The sequence below is a fragment of the Pongo abelii genome, chromosome 10 (assembly GCF_028885655.2).
Source record: "Pongo abelii isolate AG06213 chromosome 10, NHGRI_mPonAbe1-v2.0_pri, whole genome shotgun sequence".
In the NCBI taxonomy this organism is placed as follows: domain Eukaryota; kingdom Metazoa; phylum Chordata; class Mammalia; order Primates; family Hominidae; genus Pongo; species Pongo abelii.
The window spans coordinates 110,630,396-110,653,234 of NC_071995.2; the positions used below are offsets into that span (position 1 = coordinate 110,630,396).

The 22,839-nt window shown below is 42.4% G+C and overlaps 2 protein-coding genes across 11 annotated transcripts in view; one reads left to right on the forward strand and one right to left on the reverse strand.

Moving 5' to 3' along the window:
• Positions 1–22,839, reverse strand: part of TMEM116 (transmembrane protein 116) — a 213,144-nt gene that overhangs the window by 35,407 nt on the left and 154,898 nt on the right. The window contains exon 12 of one of the 5 annotated variants that reach the window (XM_054528285.1): positions 13,870–14,011. The exons of the other annotated variants lie outside the window; for them this stretch is intronic. Within the exon in view, the coding sequence (XP_054384260.1) occupies positions 13,990–14,011 (22 nt within the window). The 3' untranslated portion in view covers positions 13,870–13,989. Of the gene's footprint in view, positions 1–13,869; positions 14,012–22,839 lie in introns of those variants that run through there. 5 annotated transcript variants of the gene reach the window in all.
• The window catches only part of MAPKAPK5 (MAPK activated protein kinase 5), a 51,431-nt gene that overhangs the window by 14,788 nt on the left and 13,804 nt on the right, over positions 1–22,839 (forward strand). For 3 of the 6 annotated variants that reach the window (XM_063711945.1, XM_002823761.5, XM_063711944.1), the window contains exons 2-7: positions 7,782–7,855; positions 8,684–8,759; positions 10,104–10,201; positions 11,280–11,388; positions 12,812–12,901; positions 13,625–13,720. In XM_063711945.1, the coding sequence (XP_063568015.1) occupies positions 7,782–7,855; positions 8,684–8,759; positions 10,104–10,201; positions 11,280–11,388; positions 12,812–12,901; positions 13,625–13,720 (543 nt within the window). Of the gene's footprint in view, positions 1–7,781; positions 7,856–8,070; positions 8,155–8,683; positions 8,760–10,103; positions 10,202–11,279; positions 11,389–12,811; positions 12,902–13,624; positions 13,721–22,839 lie in introns of those variants that run through there. The other 3 variants (XM_009248259.4, XM_054528293.2, XM_054528295.2) reach the window with 2 other exon arrangements.

Genomic DNA, 22,839 nt, shown 5'->3' on the forward strand with positions numbered 1-22,839 from the left:
GTAGAGATGGGGTTTCGTCATGTTGGCCAGGCTGGTCTTGAACTCCTGACCTCAGGTGATCCCCCCCACGTTGGCCTACCAAAGTGCTAGGATTACAGACGTGAGCCACCGTGCCCAGCCTGATCCAAGTTGTCATACAGTAGCATTGCCATTCTCTCTGAAGGACTTCCTTTGGTAGTTCTTGTAGGCCAAGTCTACTAGCAGTGAATTCTTTCAGTGTTTATTTATTTGATAATGCCTTTATTTCACTGTTAATTTTTGAGGGATAGTTTTGTTCAATATAGAATTTATGCTTGACAGTTTTTTTTTCAGTACTTTCATTATGTGATTCTACTGTCTTGTGGCTTCCATTGTTTCTGATGAAAAGTCAGCCATTATTTATATTGCTGTCCATGATTTGTCATTTTTTCCTTCGTGCTTACATTATTTTCTCTTTCTCTTTCAGTGTTTTTTTTGTGTGTGTGTGTGAGAGACAGGGCCTTGCTCTGTTGCCTAGGCTGGAGTGCAGTGGCATGATCTCAGCTTACTGCAACCTCGATCTCCTGGGCTCAAGCAACCCTCCTACCTCAGCCTCCCCAGTAGCTGGGACCACAGGCACAGGCATGCACCACTACACCAGGCTAATTTTTGTATTTTTTGTAGAATCGGGGTTTTGCCATGTTGCCCAGGCTGGTCTCGAACTCCTGACTTCAAGTGATCCTCACCCCGCAGCCTCCCAAAGTGCTGGGATTACAGGCGTGAGCCACTGTACCTGGTCTTGTCTTTCAGTGTTTTGACTGTGGTATGTCTAGGTGTGGTTCTTTTTGTGTTTATCTTATTTAGAGTTTGTTGAGCTTCTTGGAGGCCATAGGTTACTACTGTTCATCAAGTTGGGGAAGGTTTTGCCTATTATTTCTTCAAATATTCCCAACTCCCCCATCTTCACCCCTCTTTGGCTCTCCCATTACACATATGTTAGAATGCTTGACATTATTCTACAGGTCTCATTTTTCTTTAATCTTTTTTCTGTCTATTCTTTGGATTTGATCATTTCTTTCTATGTATTTTCATGTTCACTAATTATTCTGTCACCTGAAAATCTGTTGAGCACCTCTATTTTTTTTTTTTTTTTTTTCCCAAAACGGAGTCTTGCTCTGTCACCCAGGTTGGAGTGCAGTGGTGTGATCGCAGCTCACTGCAACCTCCGCCTCCTGGGTTCAAGCAATTCTCCTGCCCCAGTCTCCTGAGTAGCTGGGATTACAGCACCTGCCACTGTGCCTGGCTAATTTTTGTATTTTTAGTAGAGACGGGGTTTCACTGTGTTGGCCAGGCTGGTCTCGAACTCCTGACCTCATGATCCGCCTGCCTTGGCCTCCTAAAGTGCTGGGATTACAGGCGTGAGCCACTGTGCTCGGCCTGTTGAGCACCTCTGATCAGTTTTTCATGCCAGTCATTATAATTTTTAACTCTAGAATTTCCATGTGGTTCCTCGGCTGAAAATCTCTGTCATTATTTTTTACTTTGTCATCAGTTTTCTTTAATTCTTTGGACGTTAAAATAGTTGCTTTTAAGTGCAACTACTTGCTCAATCTAGTATCTGCATCCAATCAGAGATGGATGCTATTGATTTCTCTTTTTCCTGAGCTTGGGTGACACTTCCCTGGTTTTTACAAGTCTAGTAATTTTGGTTGAAAACTGGACATTTAGATAATATAGCAACTCTGGATTCTGAGTTTCCCCCCTGTGGCTTGTTAGATTTATAGTTAATTGCTTAGAATTAAACCAGAATCTGTTTTTCCTTTGGTGTGCTAATGTCTCTGCTTAGTTTCAAATTATTATTATTTTTTTCGAGACGGAGTCTCACTCTGTCACCAGGATGGGGTGCAGTGGCGCGATCTCGGCTCATTGCAACCTCCGCTTCCCAGGTTCAAGCGATTCTCCTGCCTCAGCCTCCCGAGTAGCTGGGATTACAGGCACCCACCACCATGCCCAGCTAATTTTTGTATTCTCAGTAGAGATGGAGTTTCAAGCTGGTCTCAAACTCTTGACCTCGTGATCCTCCCGCCTTGGCCTCCCAAGTGCTGGGATTACAGGCGTGAGCCACTGTGCCTGGTCAATTTTAAAATTTTTATTTTCAGCTGGGCTCAGTGTCCTACGCCTATTATCCCAGCACTTTTTTTTCTTTTCTTTTCTTTTCTTTTTTTTTTTTGAGACTGAGTTTCGCTCTTGTTGCCCAGGCTAGAGTGCAGTGGCATGATCTCAGCTCGCTGCAGCCTCTGCCTCCCTGGTTCAAGTGATTCTCCTGCCTTAGCCTCCCGAGTAGCTGAGATTACAGGTGCCCACCACCATGCCCGGCTAATTTTGTATTTTTAGTAGAGATGGGGTTTCATCATGTTGGTCAGGCTCGTCTGGAACTGACCTCAGGTGATCCACCCGCCTCAGCCTCCCAAAGTGCTGGGATTACAGGCATGAGCCACCGTGCCCAGCGAATCCCAGCTACTTGGGAGGCTGAGGCAGGAGAATCGCTTAAACCTGGGAGGTGGAAGTTGTAGTGAGCCGAGATTGCGCCATCGCACTCCAGCCTGGGCAACAAGAATGAAACTCCGTCTCAAAAGAAAATAAAATATTTTCATTTTTTCTTCCCAGCCTGGCTTTTGGTGGGTTGTCCCTGTATCTGTTTAACTTAGTTGTCAGCCAGTGATTTGGGCAGAGGTTCTCAAATACTTTCAGCCCCTGAGGCTTTTACCCTATCCTGATCAACTTACAGTCAAATGCTCTACTGCTGAGCTGTGTATACCCCCCTGATCAATGTGTATGTGGGTTTGGAGAGACTCTAAAAAATTGCAGCTGGCTCTAAAGTCTCCTTTGGTTTTCAGTTTTTCCTGGTTCTCTTAGGTATAATTTCCCAGTCAGTGATGGTCATGTGAAGAGCTTAACTCAGACTTTCTATGGCTACGTTTCAGGATTTTCCCATTAAATCTCTGGATGTTCTGCCCATCTAACAAGGACCACTGCCAAAGCTATTCATTTCCATCCACATTCACCACTTCTAGCTGGTAGATCCATGAATTTTCTTCCTCACCCCAAATTGAGTCCACCACCTAGAGCAGCAGAACTGCTGATTTTCATAGCTGGCCCCATGTTGGGAAAACTAGCATTGTCACCAGCTGACTATGCTGTAAGCAGTGGGGATAGGGGGGTAGAAGGATGGCAGGATCCTAGGCTAGAAAGCTTACTATTTTTACCTGAACCTCTAGCAGATTTTCAAGAATCTGTACTTCTCAGTTTGTTTGATTTACACTGTATTGAAATAGTTCTTTTTGATAATTTTAATTTTTAACTTTTCCATTGTGGTGTGGAATTGCCTACCACTTCATGCTGTGAATACAAGAATTTCTATGCCTGTAATCCCAGCACAGGCATGGAAATTCTTGTATTCACAGCATGAAGTGGCAGGCAAGTGAGGCCGAGGCAGGCGCATCACCTGAGGTCAGGAGTTCGAGACCAGCCTGGCCAACATGGTGAAACCCTGTCTCCACTAAAAGTACAAAAATTAGCTGGGTGCAGTGGTGGGCACCTGTAATCCCAGCTACTCAGGAGGCTGAGGCAGGAGAAGCTTGAACCCAGGAGGTGGAGGTTGGTGTGAGCCGAGATTGCGCCACTGCACACCAGCCTGGGCAACAAGAGCGAGACTCCGTCTAAAAAAAAAAAAAAAAAAGAATTTCCATTTTTTCTTAGTTTTTGAGCTTCAGAGAATGACTAGGGTCTGCCTTACTAGAGATAAAGGTAGGAATAGAGGACTAATGCCCAGGCCACTTCTCAAACAAGTCGTATTGGAATCCCCTTTGTATCAGGTAGTTTTTTTGTTTGTTTTGTTGTTGTTGTTTTGTTTGTTTTTTGAGATGCAGTCTCACTCTGTCACAGGCTGGAGTGCAGTGGCGTGATCTCGGCTCACTGCAACCTCCGCCTCCCAGGCTCAAGCGATTCTCCTGCCTCAACCTCCCAAGTAGCTGGGATTACAGGCGCTGCCACCACACCCGGCTAATTTTTTTATTTTTAGTAGAGATGGGGTTTCACCATGTTGGTCAGGCTGGTCTCGAACTCCTGACCTCATGATCCGCCCGCTTCAGCCTCCCAAAGTGCTGGGATTATGGGCTTGAACCACCATGCCTGGCCTGCATCAGGTAGCTTTAAAAAAATCTTCTCAGGTGTTTGTGATGTGCAGTTATTGTTGAGATCCAGTGGTCTAGAACAGTGTTTAGAAAAGCAAGCTTTCTCTGTAAAGGGTGATATAGGAAATATTTTAGGTCTTGCGGTCCCTATGGTCTCTGTTGCAACCCCTCAACTCTGTTGTTGTAGTGTGAAAGCAGCCAAAGACAGTATGAAAGCGAGTAGATGTGGCTATATTCCAATATACTTTATTTGCAAAAACAGGCAATGGCTGAATTTGCTGACCCCTTGTCTTGGAGAATTCTCAAAAATGATTTTATTCCAAGTGTTTGTATCCTTGTTAATTTAAGGTAGTGTGTATATTTCTTAGCACAAGTCAGCCTTTGCATTTGTCATTGATGTCTTTGAAGAATTAGTCGATAATTTCCTTCAGTAAAAGTGTTTTAATTGACCATGCCTTCCTACCTTCTCCTTTGTCATTAAAATATGTGAGAAAATGTGCCAGCCGTGGGCAGTCTAGTTGAAAGGTGTGTGTTAACTTTTTTGGCCCAGTTGGGCTCAGTGAAGCCTTAGCTGGCTAGTGTTTATGGCACCATCAACAAAGATGGAAGAATTAAGCCTGGAAAAAAGGACAGGAGGTATAAAAAATGGGGTCCAGAAATTCAGCTGTAGGAGAGCCTGGTAGTGGTTCTCCTACCTTCTGCACAGTGTCAAAACTCCAATCAGAGTCTCTACAAGTTGAACTTTCTTGGCTGTCCATCAGGTAGAGTACTAACTTAATAAGTACAGTGGAGGGCCGGGTGCTGTGGCTCATGCTTGTAATCCCAGCACTTTGGGAGGCCAAGGTGGGCAGATCACCTGAGGTCAGGAGTTCAAGACCAGCCTGGCCAACATGGTGAAACCCCGTCTCTACTAAAAATACAAAAATTAGTTGGGTGTGGTGGTGCGCAACTGTAATCCCAGCTACTTGGTAGCCTGAGGCAGGAGAATCACTTGAACTCGGGAGGCAGCGAGGCCAGATCACACCATTGCACTCCAGCCTGGACGACACAGCAATACTCCGTCTCAAAAAATAAAAAAATAAGTACAATGGAGAATTTGGTCAGACAACTTATTTTTACATCCGAGGGGTTGGGCATATAAACTCTGATTATAATGAATAGTTCAGTAGAACAAATCTTATTTTCCATAGAGTCTCCTGTGAGTGTATGATTCCATTAGTTGAGTGGAACAGTTTTTACCACGATGCTTAAATTCTGCTTCAACTCCCTCCTTCCCACTACTCTATTCCCCTGGGTCTTGTCAGACACTCCTAAGTCAAACAGGTCATGTAGCAGATAAGTGAAGGAAGTAGGCAGGTTAAGTGGGTAGGTTTGAGTTCTGTTTAGGAGGTGGTGAGTGAAGATGGAGCCTAGGACCTCTCTGATTGGGCAGCACTTGTTCCTAATCTTTATGCTGGGGCTTGGGCAGTTACCCTTAATAGATGGAAAGGTGCTTAGGGTAGGGGATGGTAGAGGACGCCAGAGCCATAGATTATAGCCTTGATAGTGCTCATAACTCACTGTGTGACCTTGACAAGCTCCATAATCCTGATGCACAGTTTTTCAGAAGGGAGTTTGTGTAGCGATCTTGCTGGGTCCTCCTAACTCAATATCCCTTCATCATAAGGCTTTAGTCTGCCTTTCTAGGGATTAATTCCTTTCTAGTCATTCATTCCATAGTTATTTACTGTATGCTGAGAACCTTTACCAAGAATTGGACACAGAAAGGGATGGAGATGAAGACTTTCCAAGCCTGGCACATTCACTGGGTAGAGGCCTTGTTTTCATGCCTGAACTTAGCCTGGTATACTAGCTGCTCAGTGAGTGTGTATTACATAAGCAAATATCCTATTCCTGTATACTAGTGAGCAGGATTCTTGTGCTACATATGGTCTATCAGATTTTCATTGCAACAAAACAACGTGAAAGTCTTATGGATTTTGATTTTTTTTTTTTTTTTTTTTTGAGATGGAGTTTTGCTCTTGTCACCCATGCTGGAGTGCAATGGCGTGATCTTGGGCCACAGCAACTTCTGCCTCCTGGGTTCAAGTGACTCTCCTGCCTCAGCTTCCTGAGTAGCTGGGATTACAGGCATGTGCCACCATGCCTGGCTAATTTTGTATTTTTAGTAGAGATGGGATTTCTCCATGTTGGTCAGGCTGGTATCGAACTCCCACCTCAGGTGATCCTCCCACCTCGGCCTCCCAAAGTGCTGGGATTACAGGCATGAGCCACTGTGCCTGGCAGGATTTTGATTTCTTAAGGTCTGCAGTTGGTTTCCTATTTTACCTGTGGAACCCTGCAAAAATGAATTTTAGACTATCACAATTTAAATATATGACTTTCTTGCCTGTAACCCCAGCTATTTGGGAGCCTGAGGCAGGAGGATTGCTTGAAGTCAGGAGTTTGAAACCAACCTGGGCAACATAGCGAGACCCTGTCTCTAAAAAAAGAAAAAAGAAAAAAATTAGCCAGATGCTGTGGTGTGTGCCTGTTTTCCTAGCTACTTGGGAGGCTGAGGTGGTAGGATCATTTGAGCCCAGGAGTTCAAGGCTGCAGTGAGAAATGATCACACCACTGCACTCCAGCCTGGGTGACCCTCGCTCTTCTCGGCTCACTGCAGTCTCCGCCTCCTGGGTTCAAGCAATTCTTCTGTCTCAGCCTCCCGAGTAGCTGGGACTATAGGCACGTGCCACCACGCCCAGCTAATTTTCGTATTTTTTAGTAGACACGGGGTTTCACCATGTTGGCCAGGATGGTCTTGATCTCTTGACCTCATGATCTGCCTGCCTCGGCCTCCCAAAGTGCTGGGATTACAGGTGTGAGCCCGGCCGAGACCCTGTCTCTTATAATAAATAAGTGAGTGAATGAATTAATTAATTAAATTCTTTTTTATCTGAAAGCATATGGCAACAGAGGCTAACATGCAATAGCCAAGAATTCCATTACAACTTTCATTAAACTGTAGAGGCTCTATCCTAAACTGTTGAAAGTTATTTATATCAGAAATATACTTACATAATGAAATTGATGGAATATATCTGTACACAAAATGGTGCTGTTGGAAATTAGATGTTTACTATGATATTGATTAGTTACTGTTTATTTTGAACTTTTAAGTCTCAGTTTATTCAGTTATTCCAATAATGTAATCAACTTGTTCAGGGATATAGGCCTCTACAGCTTGGCAGCATATATCTGACTAGTCTTTCTAGAATCTCATAAAATATACTTGACCATTGTAGCAAAGAGGCATTTAGTAATTGATGCATTTTGAAAGAGTATCTTCCTCTCAGATCCCCCCAGAAGCATTGATTGTCTATGGAAATGTACCTTATAGATGAGCTGAATAATTTCCTTTTATCCTGAAGTCTTTGTTTTCTTGTTGGAAAATTGGAAAACAATGTCTAACTGAGTCATTGTCATTTAGACAAAATGTTATAAAACCCTGTAGAACACAAAGTTATGCTTATCAGATTCTCTTAGAAGATGAGCTGTTGAGCGACAGGTCTTCTGTTGTCCCATCTCTGCTTATTCAGCTTGTTAACTGGGGAATCATTCTCTGTCCTCTCCCTTTTTTTATATTAATAGGAAACTTCCATTTTAGAAGAATACAGTATCAATTGGACTCAGAAGCTGGGAGCTGGAATTAGTGGTCCAGTTAGGTAAGAGATCCATATGAGAAACTATGGCAAAATGTTGGCATGTGCAAACTCTGAGAAGGGCCATTTGAAATACATCTTGAATTAGACACATCAGGTGTGCCAGGTTTGAGAAATAGGCTGAATTTAACAAGTACAGGTTTTTATGTTAGGCTTTTTCTCATGTATTTAGAAATTAGTTAGGAGTGACTGAGTCCCATGGTCTTTTTGTAGAGTCATTTAAGATGTCGAGACTGGCCAGGCGCGGTGGCTCATGCCTGTAATCCCAGCACTTTGAGAGGCCGAGGCAGGCGGATCATGAGGTCAGGAGATCGAGACCATCCTGGCCAACATGGTGAAACCCCGTCTCTACTAAAAATACAAAAATTAGCTAGGTGTGGTGGTGGGTGCCTGTAATCCCAGCTACTCGGGAGGCTGAGGCAGGAGAATCACTTGAACCAGGGAGGCAGAGATTGCAGTGAGCTGAGATCATGCCACTGCACTGCAGCCTGGCCACAGAGCGAGATTCTGTCTCGAAAAAAAAAAAAAAGGTATCGAGACTGTGGGGCCACTGTGAGAGTCACCTGTAGCCAGCTGAGGCCATTTTTTTTTCATTGACCCACAGCAGCAAGTTGCTGTTGCATGGCTTAGAAGCTGAGACCTGAGCATTGGCTGCTGGGCAGAGGGGTGAGATGCTTCTTTCCCCCACCTGCTACCCTTGGGGGCAAGTTTGTTCTGATGCACCTGGCCATATCCTTGATGTGAAGTACAAATCTCAGAGAAAAAACTTGTTAAATTAATTTTCATTCTAACATACATGATCTCTGATTGATTTTTTTTCTCCAAATCTAGAGTCTGTGTAAAGAAATCTACTCAAGAACGGTTTGCACTGAAAATTCTTCTTGATCGTCCAAAAGCTAGAAATGAGGTATGCTTTATTGCCTCGCCTTAATTAAATATTTGAAGTGCCTAAGAATTGTTCTTTTGCAAGTAAGGCAGCTTCCTAGAGAGAATACAGTGATGCATAAAAAGTTTTATGTCCAAACTTTACCTCTCTTCCCCATTCATGCTATCATAGTAAAGTAGTCCTAGATCTGTCAGTGTCAAAGGCCATTGAGTCATTTCCTTTCATTCAGCTCTTGTTCTTTTAAAATTAATGTGATTCTTGTACCCTCATGTATTCAGATTTACCTCAGTTATGCTTATTGAAAAAGGTACTTAAAGGTGGAGATAAAATAGCACGAGGAAGGGTCAGGTGAATGGTGTATAAAAGTGATACTACAGGAGGACTCTGAGGATATTTCTAGTTTGTTTCTTCTTTTTGAGATGGAGTTTCACTCTTGTTGCCCAGGCTGGAGTGCGATGGCGCAATCTCAGCTTACCGCAACCTCTGCCTCCCGGGTTCAAGTGATTCTCCTGCCTCAGCCTCCCGAGTAGCTGGGATTACAGGCATGCGCCACCACGCATTTTTTGTATTTTTAGTAGAGACGGGGTTTCTCCATGTTGATCAGGCTGGCCTTGAACTCCTGACCTCAGGTGATCCACCCGCCTCGGCCTCTCAAAGTGCTGGGATTACAGGCGTGAGCCACCGTGCCTGGCCTTTAGTTTTTAAAAATATACATTGGGTTTGTTTTTGTTTCTGTTTGAAACCGGGTCTCGTTCAGTCACCCAGGCTGGAATGCAGTGGCACGATCATGGCTCACTGCAGCCTTGACCTCCCTAAGCTCAAGTGATCCTCCCACCTCCGCCTCCTGAGTAGCTGGGACCACAGGCATTTGCCACCGTGCCTGGCTAATTTTTTTTGTATTTTTTGTAGACATGGGTTTTTGCCATGTTGCCCAGGCTGGTCTTAAACTCCTGCGCTCAAGCGATCTGCTTTGGCCTCCCAAAGTGTTGGGATTACAGGTGCGATCCACTGCCCCTGGCTACTATACATTGGTTTTAAATTATCTGGATATGGTAATGACATTCTAATAACGTGCAATGAAGGACTTCTTTTGCATAAAGAGATGCGAATAATTTCTAAAATGAAATGAGTTGTTTGCCAGATTTTCATTTGCAAATAAATGGAACAGTAGGAAGTAAATATGTTGGTGAGGTTTTATTCATGGAAAAAGCATTAAGGAGATAATCTTTGAAAACACTGGGTTTTTACATCACTCTGGGTGATAAAGTTTTTATTGTAATTAGCTTGTACCTAGTATGGTCAGTTTTAGGAGAGAAAATGTTGGTATCCCCTACCTATGGAAACATTTCCTCTGTTCTCTTTAAGGTACGTCTGCACATGATGTGTGCCACACACCCAAACATAGTTCAGATTATTGAAGTGTTTGCTAACAGTGTCCAGTTTCCTCATGAGTCCAGCCCTAGGTAAGACTACACAGTGTCATCATCAAATGCCTATATGTAGGCCAATGTGTAGTGGAGCCACCTCTCTTTTATGTGCTCCCTCCCCTTCCCTCTCCTTCTTCTTCCTACCCTCCCTTCCTCTGCTCTTTCTTCTCCCTCTCCCCCTCCATCTCCCTTTTTGTAATTTGGAAAATGTCAAGCATTTGTAAAAGCAGACAGAATTGTGTAATGAATCTTCAAGTTCTCATGATCCATCCTCAACAGTAATCCTCTCTTGGCCAGTCTAATTTCATCTATGCCCCTACCACACTCTTCAGGTCCCCTGATGATTCTGATTACTTTCTCATTTCAAGAAAGCATTTAATGTAGAATTTAAACAGATTCTATTTCAAATCAGTGAAAGGGGCCCAAATATTATTCTAGGCAAAGTCTTAGAGGCTGATAAAACAAAAAGCCTTTATTATTGCTTAGTCTGACTTTCCTTTTAAAGAAAGAAATCAACATTATTCTTTTAGTTACCAAATGTTTGGCAAGCATATTGGGTGGCATTCTAAGTCTCTTTGATGAAATTCAAAATTAAATAAGGTATGGTCTTTTTGGGGAAGACTGAGATGTAAACCCATCATCATAGCAGTGCAATAGGCACTAAGGACAGGCATCTCTAAAATATTCTAAGCTTACAAAGGAGAGGAGCTGCTAACTATAGTCTGGGAGGAGAGGTGTCTCACAAAGGCTGTGTGGAAGCTAGTACTTGAAGGAAGGGTAGGAATTTTCCAGATGGAAAAAGAAGATAGAATTTTAAAAACAAATGGGAAATCAAACGATTATTTTTCACAACTGTGCTCTGTTGGTGAAAGCATTTGGATGGAAGCTGGAAGCATATACGAAAGAATGGTAGCCAAAAATCACATTAAAATTTTTTTTTCACAACATGAGAATTTTTGCTCTTAGTTAGTAACTGTGTTACCCTGGACTTAGGAAGTTGTTACACACTTTGTAGATGCAGTATCTTTAGGTCAGCTTCTTAATGTTTCAGGGTTTTTTTGTTTCTTTTTCTTTTTTTTTTTTTAACTTAACAAAATCAAATGCTTTCAAACAGGGCCCGACTCTTAATTGTAATGGAGATGATGGAAGGGGGAGAGCTATTTCACAGAATCAGCCAGCACCGGCACTTTACAGAGAAGCAAGCCAGCCAAGTAACAAAGCAGGCAAGTTAACCCCAGGTACCAATCAAACTGCCAACAAAGTTGGTTAGCAAGCGCAATTTCATTGGGGGGAAGAAAAGAAAACTTAAAGAAAAGCTCTATTTGACTTCTCATTGCCTGCTTTGTTATGTAATCAGAAAAGATGTTTTGACAGGAGAAATGTGACCCCTTTTATACTTGGGGGTGGGGGTACTGTGTTCTTAATTGGTTGTCAACTGTTTCCTGAGGCTGCTGTGAGATTTCAATAAACTCTGGAAGGAAGGCGATCTTAACTGCTTTGTAGACTGCAGGTATCTCTAGGCATGTAGCTACCAAGTACTGTTATTGGACTTTGCGATAAAATGCTGCTGATACCACCTGAAAGATTGTATGGTATAAAAATATATTCTAAGAGAATTGTACATAAGATGCTTCCTGCATGTGAGCCACCTTTCTGTGATTTCTTCAGATTTAATAATATCCTAAGATCTTTGTAATTCTAGATTATTCCTGGTTATATTCTATGTTGACATCACATTTTATTACTGTAGAAATGATTTATGTCACAAACAATACTAGGAATCCAGCTGATAATCACGTCTTGCAGAGGTGAAAAGCTAAACCCTCAAGGCTTATCTTCATACCAAGCAAGCAAAGCAAAGAGAATTAGGAAGCACAGCCCAATTGCTTCTTAATAAAAAGTTCTTCCAAGTTTCCCATGAGCCTTAAGCAATTTTGGATGCCTCCTTTGTGGTAGGGAGGAACTGATGGATTGCTGAGAAAATTCCATATTGAGAGTTAAAGAACAAGTAGAATCTGTTCTTTCTGTTTGATTTTTAAAATTATACCTTTAATTTTTTCAAATATTAGGATTAAAGGATGAGCTCTGATTATCTTCTATAAAATAAAACCCCTTCAAATCCACGTAAACAGGCAACATTTTCAACAAGCATGATGAGCAAAATGAGTTTCCAATATTAGTTGGAAAAACCCAGTCAGCTGATTTCTTGACCCTCAGCTCCCTGGAGAGTGCCATTCTTGTCTGAGCCAGGCGAGCCTTCCGGTAGCCCTGCTGTGGGAACTGCGCCTGCTGACCATTGTTCAGCTTAGGTGTTTCTGCCGTGCCTGTCATACCTCAGATGAATGAAAGTGGGAGCATTTCATTTTTCCCATTTCTTACAGGATTTACCCATCAGTTTATTCTGACAAAGAATTGCTGTACGATCATATTTTTCTTTCTGTTTGACAAAATACAAGTTGCAGTTAAACTAAGCTTAATCCATTCTGTTTCTTCGTATTCCAAGTTTTTCTTAATTTCTGCTTTAAAATTGAAACTGAACGCAGTCTTAATGAAGGCTTGTTTTTTAACATCCTGAGTTCTCTACACCGGGTGTATTAAAGAGTGATCTCTTCTAAGAAGCGGCTGTTCCATTGTGTCTTTTTTCAGATAGCTTTGGCTCTGCGGCACTGTCACTTGTTAAACATTGCGCACAGAGACCTCAAGCCCGAAAATCTGCTTTTTAAGGATAACTCTTTGGTGAGAAGACTGTTTTTCTGCATTTTAGTGCTGCTACTCTTAACATAGTTCAGGAGTGGGTGTGTTTGGAGCGCTCTGAATTCATGGTGAAAAAGCTTTAAGCCAAAGTGCTTCAAACAGCTTATTTCTTCCATTTGTTCCCTTGCTAGAGGCTCAGAGAAGCTGTACTACTGTACTCTCGGCATTGATAATGTTGGATGATATTGATATGTATTTGTGGGACTTACGATTTTGGATATTATTTGGAGGACCTTTGGGAAGGGGCAGGAATCTGTATGCTGTTATATATTATCTCGTTTCATTTGCTGTTTTCCCTTTCAGCCCTGTCCCCTGCCCCATGTCCCACCAGATAAGTTGCTCTGGCTATCATGAAGCTTATGGCAGATATTAAAAGTGAAGTAGCACCCCAGATTGATGAAAGGTGATGGGCTCATAGAGTGAAGGGGCCCTAGGCCAAGACCTTGACGTTAGTGCTGCCCTTACAAGTTCGAAAACAAAAATAGCTGTGTGAGTGGGTAGGAATTCCTTACTTCTGCATTACTAAGAACAGTTCCTCAGTGTGAATCATTGTCTCCAGACCTGGGGACATGTTATTTTCGTAAGTTCGCATCTCAGCCAGAAAGAAACTTGTTAGAGCTCAGGGTAATATGTCTTGCAACTGGATTTTCCTTTAATGTTTACTGAGCACTCTGGAGCAGTGACTCCTTTTTTTTTTAATTTCAGGATGCCCCAGTGAAGTTGTGTGACTTTGGATTTGCCAAGATTGACCAAGGTGACTTGATGACACCCCAGTTCACCCCTTATTATGTAGCACCCCAGGTAAGCATGTGCGGTTTCTGTCCTAAGATCTGTCACCAAGCTGCCCATCGACTCATGTTCCTTCTATTCTACAGCACAAGTAGGCATATATTACAGATGGGAGGGGGAGAACTTAGCTTTAGAAACCTACAGATTGCTTTATTTGGTGTAGATCTTTTATTCTTTTAAAATCAACTTTAGCCAGGCACGGTGGCTCACGCCTGTAATCCCAGCACTTTGGGAGGCTGAGGCGGGCGGATTACAAGTTCAGGAGATGGAGACCATCCTGGCTAACACGGTGAAACCCCGTCTCTATTAAAAAAAAAATACAAAAAATTAGCCGAGTGTGGTGGCACACACCTGCAATCCCTGCTACTCAGGAGGCTGAGGCAGGAGAATCACTTGAACCTGGGACGTGGAGGTTGCAGTGAGCCGAGATGGCACCACTGCACTCTAGCTTGGGCAACAGAGCGAGACTCTATCTAAAAAAAAATAAATAAATAAAATAAACTTTATTGAGGTATGATTTAGAAGTATGATTTACATACAGTAAAATACCTCCACTTCAAGGAGAGTTTGATGAGTTGTGACAAATATATATCCCATATGGCGACCACCACATTGAAGATGTGGAACACGCCCCTCACTTCACAAGCTGCCTGTGCCACTTTGCAGTCAGTCCCCTCTCAACTTAACCCCTGGCCCTAGGCAACCACTGACATGCTTTCTGTCATTATTGGTTAGTTTTGCCTGTTGAAGAATTTCAGAAAAATGTAATCGTGGACTTTGTATGCTTCATTTCTTTTGCTTAGCATGTTTTTGAGATTTGTCCACGTTCCTGCATTTATCACTCGTTAATTCCTTTTCATTGCCAAGTAGTATTTCATTATATACCTAAGCTGCATTTGTTTTTTCCATTCACTGACAGGATTTTGGGTTGTTTCTCGTTTTTGTCTATTATGAAGAAAGCTGCTAGGAACACTTCATTTGCAGTTTTTGGGGGACATGTTCCCCCATGCCCATACCTTTTTTCCAAAATGGCTATACCATTTTATGCTTCTACCAGCAACATATAGCGTTCCAGTCATTTCACATTTTTACTAACGCCTCATGCTTGTTGCTTGTCAGCATTTGTCATTTTAGTCATTCTGGTAGGGGGCAGAGTGTTACTTCATTATAGTTTTAATCACGACATTGTCCTGATGGCCACTGTTTTGGAGCACTTTTTGTACATGTGTATTGGCCATTCTGTTGTGAAGTATGGGCATTCATCTCTTGCCCTTTTGTTATTGTTGGTTTCTTGTTAAAGAATTGAGGTATAAGAATTTTAAAATATTCTGGACACAGGTTCTTTGCCATATGTATGTTATATTCTTACTGCTACTGTAACATATTGCCACAAACTTAGTAGATAGAAACAACAGAAATGTATTATCTTATACTTCTGGAAATGAGAAGTCTGAAATAGTACTCAGTGCTATAATCAAGGTGTCAGCAGGGCTGTGTTCCTTTTGGAGGCATTTCTTGCCTTTTCCAGCTTCTAGAGGCTGCCTACATTATTTGGCTTGTAGCCTCTTCCTTCATCATCAAAGCCAGTAGCATAGCATCTTCCAATGAATGTCTCTCTCTATGACTTTGACCCTCTTGCCTGCCTCTTGTAAGGACCCTACTGATCACATTGGCCTTACCTGGATAACTCCCCATTTTAAGATTCTTAATTATTCTGCAATACAAGGTAACATAATCCCAGGGATTATAACATGGACATCTTGGGGGGCCCATTATTCTGCCTTCCATATATATATCATGAATATTTATCTCAGTCTGTGACTTGCCTTTTAATTTTCTTAATGGCCTTTGAATAGCAGAAGTTTTGAATTTTAATGAAGTCTATTTCACCTTTTTTTTTTTTAATTGTTCCTAAGATCCACAAGCATAAATATTTTCTCTGATGTTTTCTTATAAGAGGTTATAGCTTTAGCTTTTACATTTGGGTCTGTAATTCATTTGAGTTTGTGTATGTATGAAATGAGAGACCAGGTTCTTTTTTTCCCCCTTAAGGGTGTCAAGTTGTTGCAGCATCATTGCTAAAATCTTTTTTACAAATCATTATTTGTAAAAGGATTTGTAAAAGGATTGCATCATTGAATTGCAGTTTTTTTTCGTTTTGTTTTGTTTTGTTTTGTTTTGTTTGAGACGGAGTTTCACTCTTTTTGCCCAGGCTGGAGTGCTGCTGTGGCGCGATCTCGACTCACTGCAACCTCCGCCTCCCAGGTTCAAGCAATTCTCCTGCCTCAGCCTCCCAAGTAGCTGGGATTACAGGAGCCCGCCACGATGCCCAGCTAATTTTTTGTATTTTTAGTAGAGATGGGGTTTCACCATATTGGCCAGGATGGTCTTGATCTCTTGACCTCGTCATCTGCCTGCCTCGGCCTCCCAAAGTGCTGGGATTACAGGCATGAGCCACTGCGCCTGGCCTGAATTGCAGTTTTGTTGAAAACCAGCTGGCCATATATCTGTTGGTCTTTTCTGGATTCTATTCTGTTTGTTAAATATATGTATGTGTCTATAGCAAGAGCATCTGCATTATTGTAGCTTCATATTATATCTTGACTTCAGATTCATTCTTTTTCAAAATTGTTTTGGCTATTCTAGATCCTTTGCATTTCTCTACATTTTAGAATTCACTTCTGTATAACAGAAAAGCCTCCTGGGATTTGACTGGGATTGTATTTAATCTATAGATGAATTTGGAGAGAATTGATGTCTTAACAATATAAAAGTCTCCTAATCGATGAACAAGGTATATATCTCTCTATTTAGGTCTTTAATTTTTCTCAAAAATGTTTATGCTTCTTAATGTTACAGGTCTTGCACATATTTTCTTAAATTTATCCTTAAATTTTGTTTTTGGATGCTATTGGAAATGATATTGTAAAACATTTCAGCTGGGCGGGGTGGCTCACACCTGTTATCCCAGCACTTTGGGAGGCTGAGGCAGGTGGATCACCTGAGGTCAGGAGTTCGAGACCAGCCTGGCTGCCATGGTGAAACCCCATCTTTACTAAAAATACAAAAATTTGCTGGGCGTAGTGGCCGGTGCCTGTAATCTCATCTACTTGGGAGGGTGAGGCAGGAGAATCTCTTGAACCCGGGAGGTGGAGGCTGCAGTTAGTTGAGATCATGCCATTGCACTCCAGCCTGGGTGACTAGAGTGAAACTGCGTCTCAAAAAAAAAAAAAATTCATTTTCTAATTGTAACTAGTTTATAGAAATACTGGTGTTTTTTTTGTTTGTTTTGGGTTTTTTTTTTGAGATGGAATTTCGCTCTTTGTTGCCCAGGCTGGAGTGCAGTGGTGCAATCTCAGCTCACTGCAACCTCTGCCTCCCGGGTTCAAGCAATTCTCCTGTCTCAGCCTCTGGGATGACAGGTGCCCGCCACCACACCTGGCTAATTTTTATATTTTTAGTAGAGACAGGGTTTCACCATGTTGGCCAGGCTGGTCTCGAACTCCTGACCTCAGGTAATACACCCGCTTTGGCCTCCCAAAGTGTTGGAATTACAGGTGTGAGCCACTGCCCCCAGCCATACTAGTGACTTTTTTTTGGAGATGGAGTCTTGCTCTGTTGCTCAGGCTGGAGTGCAGTGGCGCGATCTCTGCTGACTGCAATCTCCGCCTCCCAGGTTCAAGTGATTCTCCTTCCTCAGCCTCCTGAGTAGCTGGGACTACAGGCGCCCGCCACCACGCCCGGCTAATTTTTTTTCATATTTTTAGTAGAGATGGGGTTTCACCTTGTTAGCCAGGATGGTTTCAATCTCCTGACCTCATGATCCGCCCACCTTGGCCTCCCAAAGTGCTGAGATTACAGGCATGAGCCACTGTACCCGGCCCATACTAGTGATTTTTGTATATTGACTTTGTGTCTTGGGACCTTGCTAAATTCATTTATTAAATCTAGTAAATTTTTTGTAGATTTATTAGGATTTTCTTTTTTTTCTTTTTCTTTTTTGAGAGCCTAAAAGTGGGCATGCCTCTTCTGTTGCTCGGCCTTTAGTGTTGGGTTTGAGGGTTAAATCAGTCTACTCAAAAGTTGAGCTGAGTGTGAGTTTTGTTGTTGCTATCGTTGTCTTCAGTGCCTCAGAGGCATGGGATTCCTGTTTTGTTACCTTATGGTTAGGTGGGGTCTGAAATGCCATTTTTTTTTTTAATTAAAAAAATTTTTTTTTTTAGATATTCCACTTCTACCCTCAGTCTTGGCCTTGCTAGTGCACCTGTACCTCAGAGGGGATCTCTCTTTACAGTCTTGGCCCCCCCTTAGCAATAGATTGCTGTCAGTTACTGCTTGCTCCCTGCAAGCCCGCAGAAAGGGAGATGGCAGTGGGGGACCGAGAGGTATGTTTCTCTGCTGTTGGGCAGGACCTGTGTTCTTGAGTCTCATGAACATCTGGTGGAAGTCTGTGCAGAAGAGCATGGGAGCAGGCATGAGTCTTCCTTGTTTCTATGGCTCCTAGAGGGTCTGTACTCTTATCCCAGCCCACATTTTGCCTTTAGCAGTTTGTTAAAAACCTCCCTGAATTCTTTTTACCCAAATGGCATGTGATATCACTTCCTCCTGGGCTCTGCCGTAGGTGAGCCAGCTTTCACTCCCCATCTCTCCTTGGAAGGGCCTGACTTAAAGATTTCAGAATAATTGGTTGCCCTGAGACCTGATCCTTGATGGGTTCAAAAAAAGTGATGGGCCGGGCGCAGTGGCTTACGCCTGTAATCCCAGCACTTTGGGAGGCTGAGGGGGGCGGATCACTTGAGGTCAGGGGTTCAAGACTAGCCTGGCGAACATGGTGAAACCCCGTCTCTACTAAAAAGACAAAATATTAGTCGGGTGTGGTGGCAGCCACCTGTAATCCCAGCTTCTCGGGAGGCTGAGGCAGGAGAATTGCTTGAACCTAGGAGGTGGAGGTTGCAGTGAGCAAAGATTGAGCCATTGTACTCCAGCCTGGTGACAGAGCGAGACTCCATCTCAAAAAAAAAAGATGATTTTATAATTTATCTTTGACACTTTCCAGCTTTCTATATCCTAGCAGAAACAGAAATCCCAACAATTTGGGTGGAAGGAGGGTGAGGATCAAAAAACTACCTATGTGGTACTATGCTTATGTAAAACCTGGGTGACGAAATAATCTGTATACCAAACCCCTGTGAAACCACTGCAGTTCACCTATATAATTAACATGTATAACGCACATGTACCCCTGAACCCAAAATAAAAGTTAAAAAAAAAAGTCCCAACAGTTTGATTATGTGTGCATTCTTGTTCCTTTGTTTTTCCTGCCAGGGATCTCTTGAGCTCCTGGGATCTGTTGGTTTATGGTGTTTATCAAATGAATACCATATCAAATAAAAATTAGGAAATTTTTCAGACATCATCTCTTCAACGATTTTTCTACTCCTCTACTTGCTTTCTGAGACTTCCAATCAATGACATATATTAGACTGTACAGGGAACTGGAGTTCTGATCTTTTGTATTTTCATCCTTTTTTCCTTTTCTTTCATCCTTTTTTTTCTTTCTGCTTTCCCTTCCCTTCTTCCCTACTGATATATACTCAGTAGTGGCACTGCTGGATGATAAGGTATTTCTAGTTTTAATTTTTTTAGGAACCTTCCCACTGTTTTCCATAGTGGTCATACTAATACACATTCTTACAGTGTACAAAGGCTCCCTTTTTTCCACATCATTATTAACACTTGTTATCTTTTATCTTTTTTAATAGCCACTGTAAAAGGTGTGAGGTAATATTTCATTGTGGTTTTAATTTTAATTTTTTTTTTTTTTTTGAGATGGAGTCTTGCTCCCGGCACAAGCTGGAGTGCAGTAGCATGATCTCGGCTCACTGCAACCTCCACCTCCCGGGTTCAAGCGATTCTACTTCCTCAGCCTCCCGAGTAGCTGGGATTAAAGACATGTGCCACCACGCCCGGCTAATTTTTTGTATTTTTAGTAGAGACGGGGTTTCGCCATGTTGTTCAGGTTGGTCTTGAACTCCTAACCTCAGGTGATCCATTCGCCTTGACCTCCCAAAGTGCTGGTATTACAGGCGTAAGCCACCATGCCCAGCCTATTTTTTTTCTTTAATATTTCTGGCCTACAAATGACTCCATTTGCTCATTTTTTTAATGCAGTGTATGAAAGTTTCAGGTCTTCTACATTTTCACCTGCATTTGGTATGGTCAGTCTTTTTTATTTTGGCCATTTTAGTGGATAAGTAGTGGTATTTCTTTGTAGTTTTAATTTGCATTCCCTAATGAGTAATGATGTCTGCCATCTTTTCTTTTGTGTACACATTTGTGTGTGCACCTGCCTTCTGTATATTTTCTTTGGGAAGAGTCTGTTCAGACCTTTTCTGTATTTACAAAATTGGGTTGTTTATTTTCTTATTATTGAATTTGAGAGTTCTTTGTATATTTTAAATATGAATTCCTTTCTTTCTTTTTTTTGTTGGAGACAGGGTCTTGCTCTGCCACCCAGGCTGGAATGCAGTGGCACAATCACGACTCACTGTAGCCTCAACCTCCTGGGCTCAAGCGATCCTCCCACCTCAGCCTCCTTAGGAGCTGGGACCATAGGCATATGCCACCACATCTGGCTAATTAAGAAATTTTTTTTTTTTTTTTTTTAAGAGATGGGGCCTCACCACATTGTCCAGGCTAGTCTCGAACTTCTGGGCTCAAGTGATCCTCCTGCCTCAGCCTCCTAACTTGCTGGGATTACAGGCATGATCTACCACGTCCAACTGACTCTGACTCTTTTTTTTTTTTTTAAACTCTCCCAGGTTGTCAAGAGATGGATATGAATCTTTCATTAAATCTGTGCTTTGCAAAGATTTTCTCCCAGTCTGTGGCTTATCTTTTCATTCTTTTAACAGTGTCTTTTGAGGAGCAGAAAATTCTAATTTTCATGAATGCCAGTTTATCAGAAAACTTTTTTAAGGCCTGTGCTTTTGGTTTCCTATGTTGAAAATCTTTGTCTAACCCAAGATCAGTCTCCTGTGTTTTCTTCTAGAAGTTTTATATAGCGTTAGGTTTTACATTTAGGTCTGTGATCCATGTTGAGTCAATTTTTATATAATGCATGAGGTATGGATCCAAGTTCACTTTTAGCATTTGGATATCCAGTTGTTCCAGCACCATTTGTTGTTCTGTTTATTTATTATTTATTTATTTATTTATTTATTTTGAGATGGAGTCTCGCTCTGTCACCAAGTTGGAGTGCAGTGGCGGATCTCAGCTCACTGCAACCTCTGCCTCCAGGGTTCAAGCGATTCTCCTGCCTCAGCCTCCCGAGTAGCAGGGACTACAGGCACCTGCCACCACGCCCGGCTAATTTTTTGTATTTTTAGTAGAGACGGGGTTTCACCGTGTTAGCCAGGATGGTCTCGATCTCCTGACCTCGTGATCCACCTGCCTTGGCCTCCCAAAGTGCTGGGATTACAGACGTGAGCCACCGTGCCCGGCCTTAATTTTTATCTTTTAAGCCCCACCCTCAGAAGCAGCCATTCATGAAAAAGGCTATCTTTTCTCTGCGGCATTGCTTTTGAGCCTTTGTCAAAAATCATTGAACATATATGTGTGAATTTATTTTTGGACTCTTTATTCTATTCCATTGATCTCTTTTTCTATCTTTACCCCAATACCACAGTGTCTTGATTACTGTAGCCTTATAATAATTCTTGAAATCAGGTAGCGTTGGCCCTCCACCTTTGTTCTTCATTTTCAAAGTTGTTTTTGCTATTCTGACTTCCTTGCATTTCCATGTGAACTTTACAGTCAGCTGTTGATTTTTATTAAAAAGCCTACTGGGGGTTTTGACTGGGGTTGTTTTAGAGCTATCATTCAATGTGGGAGTGCTGAGATTTTTGTGATATTGAGTCTTCTGACCTATGAGCAAGCTATATCACTCCATTCATGTTTGTCTCATAATTTTGTTCAGCAATATTATGTAGTCAGTTTATAGGTCTCTCACATCTTTGTGAGATTTATTCTTAATGCTTAATATTTTTTCTGCTGTTGTGAATGGTGTTTTATTTTTCAGGTTTAATTAACTCACTTTGTTGTTCTTGTGTAAAAACTCTATATGGTGGTCGTGGTTAGAGCCCAGGTCCTCTGCATGGAAACTTTAGAGTAGGTTTTTTTTTTTTTTTTTGAGATGGGATTTTGCTCTTGTTGCCCAGGCTGGAGTGCAATGGCTCAATCTTGGCTCGCCACAACCTCCACCTCCCGGGTTCAAGTGATTCTTCTGCCTCAGCCTCCCAAGTAGTTGGGATTACAGGCGCCCACCACCATGCCCGTCTAATGTTTGTATTTTTAATAGAGATGGGGTTTCACCATGTTGGCCAGGCTGGTCTTGAACTCCTGACCTCATGATCTGCCTGCCTTGGCTTCCCAAAGTGCTGGGATTACAGGTGTGAGCCACTGCACCCAGCCTAGTGTAGGTTTTTGTAAGATGGTCAGTGAATTTCTGTTAGGTGAGATAGCTGCAGGTCTTAGAGGTGGCACGGAAGATGGCCTTTGCAAAGTTGCCCAAGATGGCACTGCAGCCCCTGGCTAAGCGGTAGCAGTTGTATCCCATCCGACCCAGCTTCATGGGCACAGGGGCTGAGACAGTATCAAGTAGGTCGGGGTGTGGGATGAAGTCCCCTTGCACAGAGCCTCAGCATCCTGTGACTTTTCAAGGAACAGTGTGGGGCTGCTAATGTTGTGCCCCCCTCTGGAGTCCCTCCTCATGGGACATTAGAGAGGTTGGCCAGGATAATGGTCTCACGGTGGCAGTGGCTACCTCCTTGGAGCACTTAACACCTAGACTGACATGACTGTCATAGTCCCTGATGGTAACAGATGGCTTGAAGCTCATCTGCTGGACAGATCTGCTTTTGCATAGGCATAAGGGCTATCCCCAGGAAAAAGTCAGTGATCTCAGATTCCTTGATAGGCAGGAAGAAGAGATGAATCTCCTCTAGGAACTTCATTTTCATGTCCTTGACCTGAGTATTTCCTTGGCTGATGGATAAATTACTGGTTGTAAGAAAAAAACGTTTTTGGAAGTGTAGTGTTTATGTGGAGTTTTTTTTTGATGGCTGATTGCC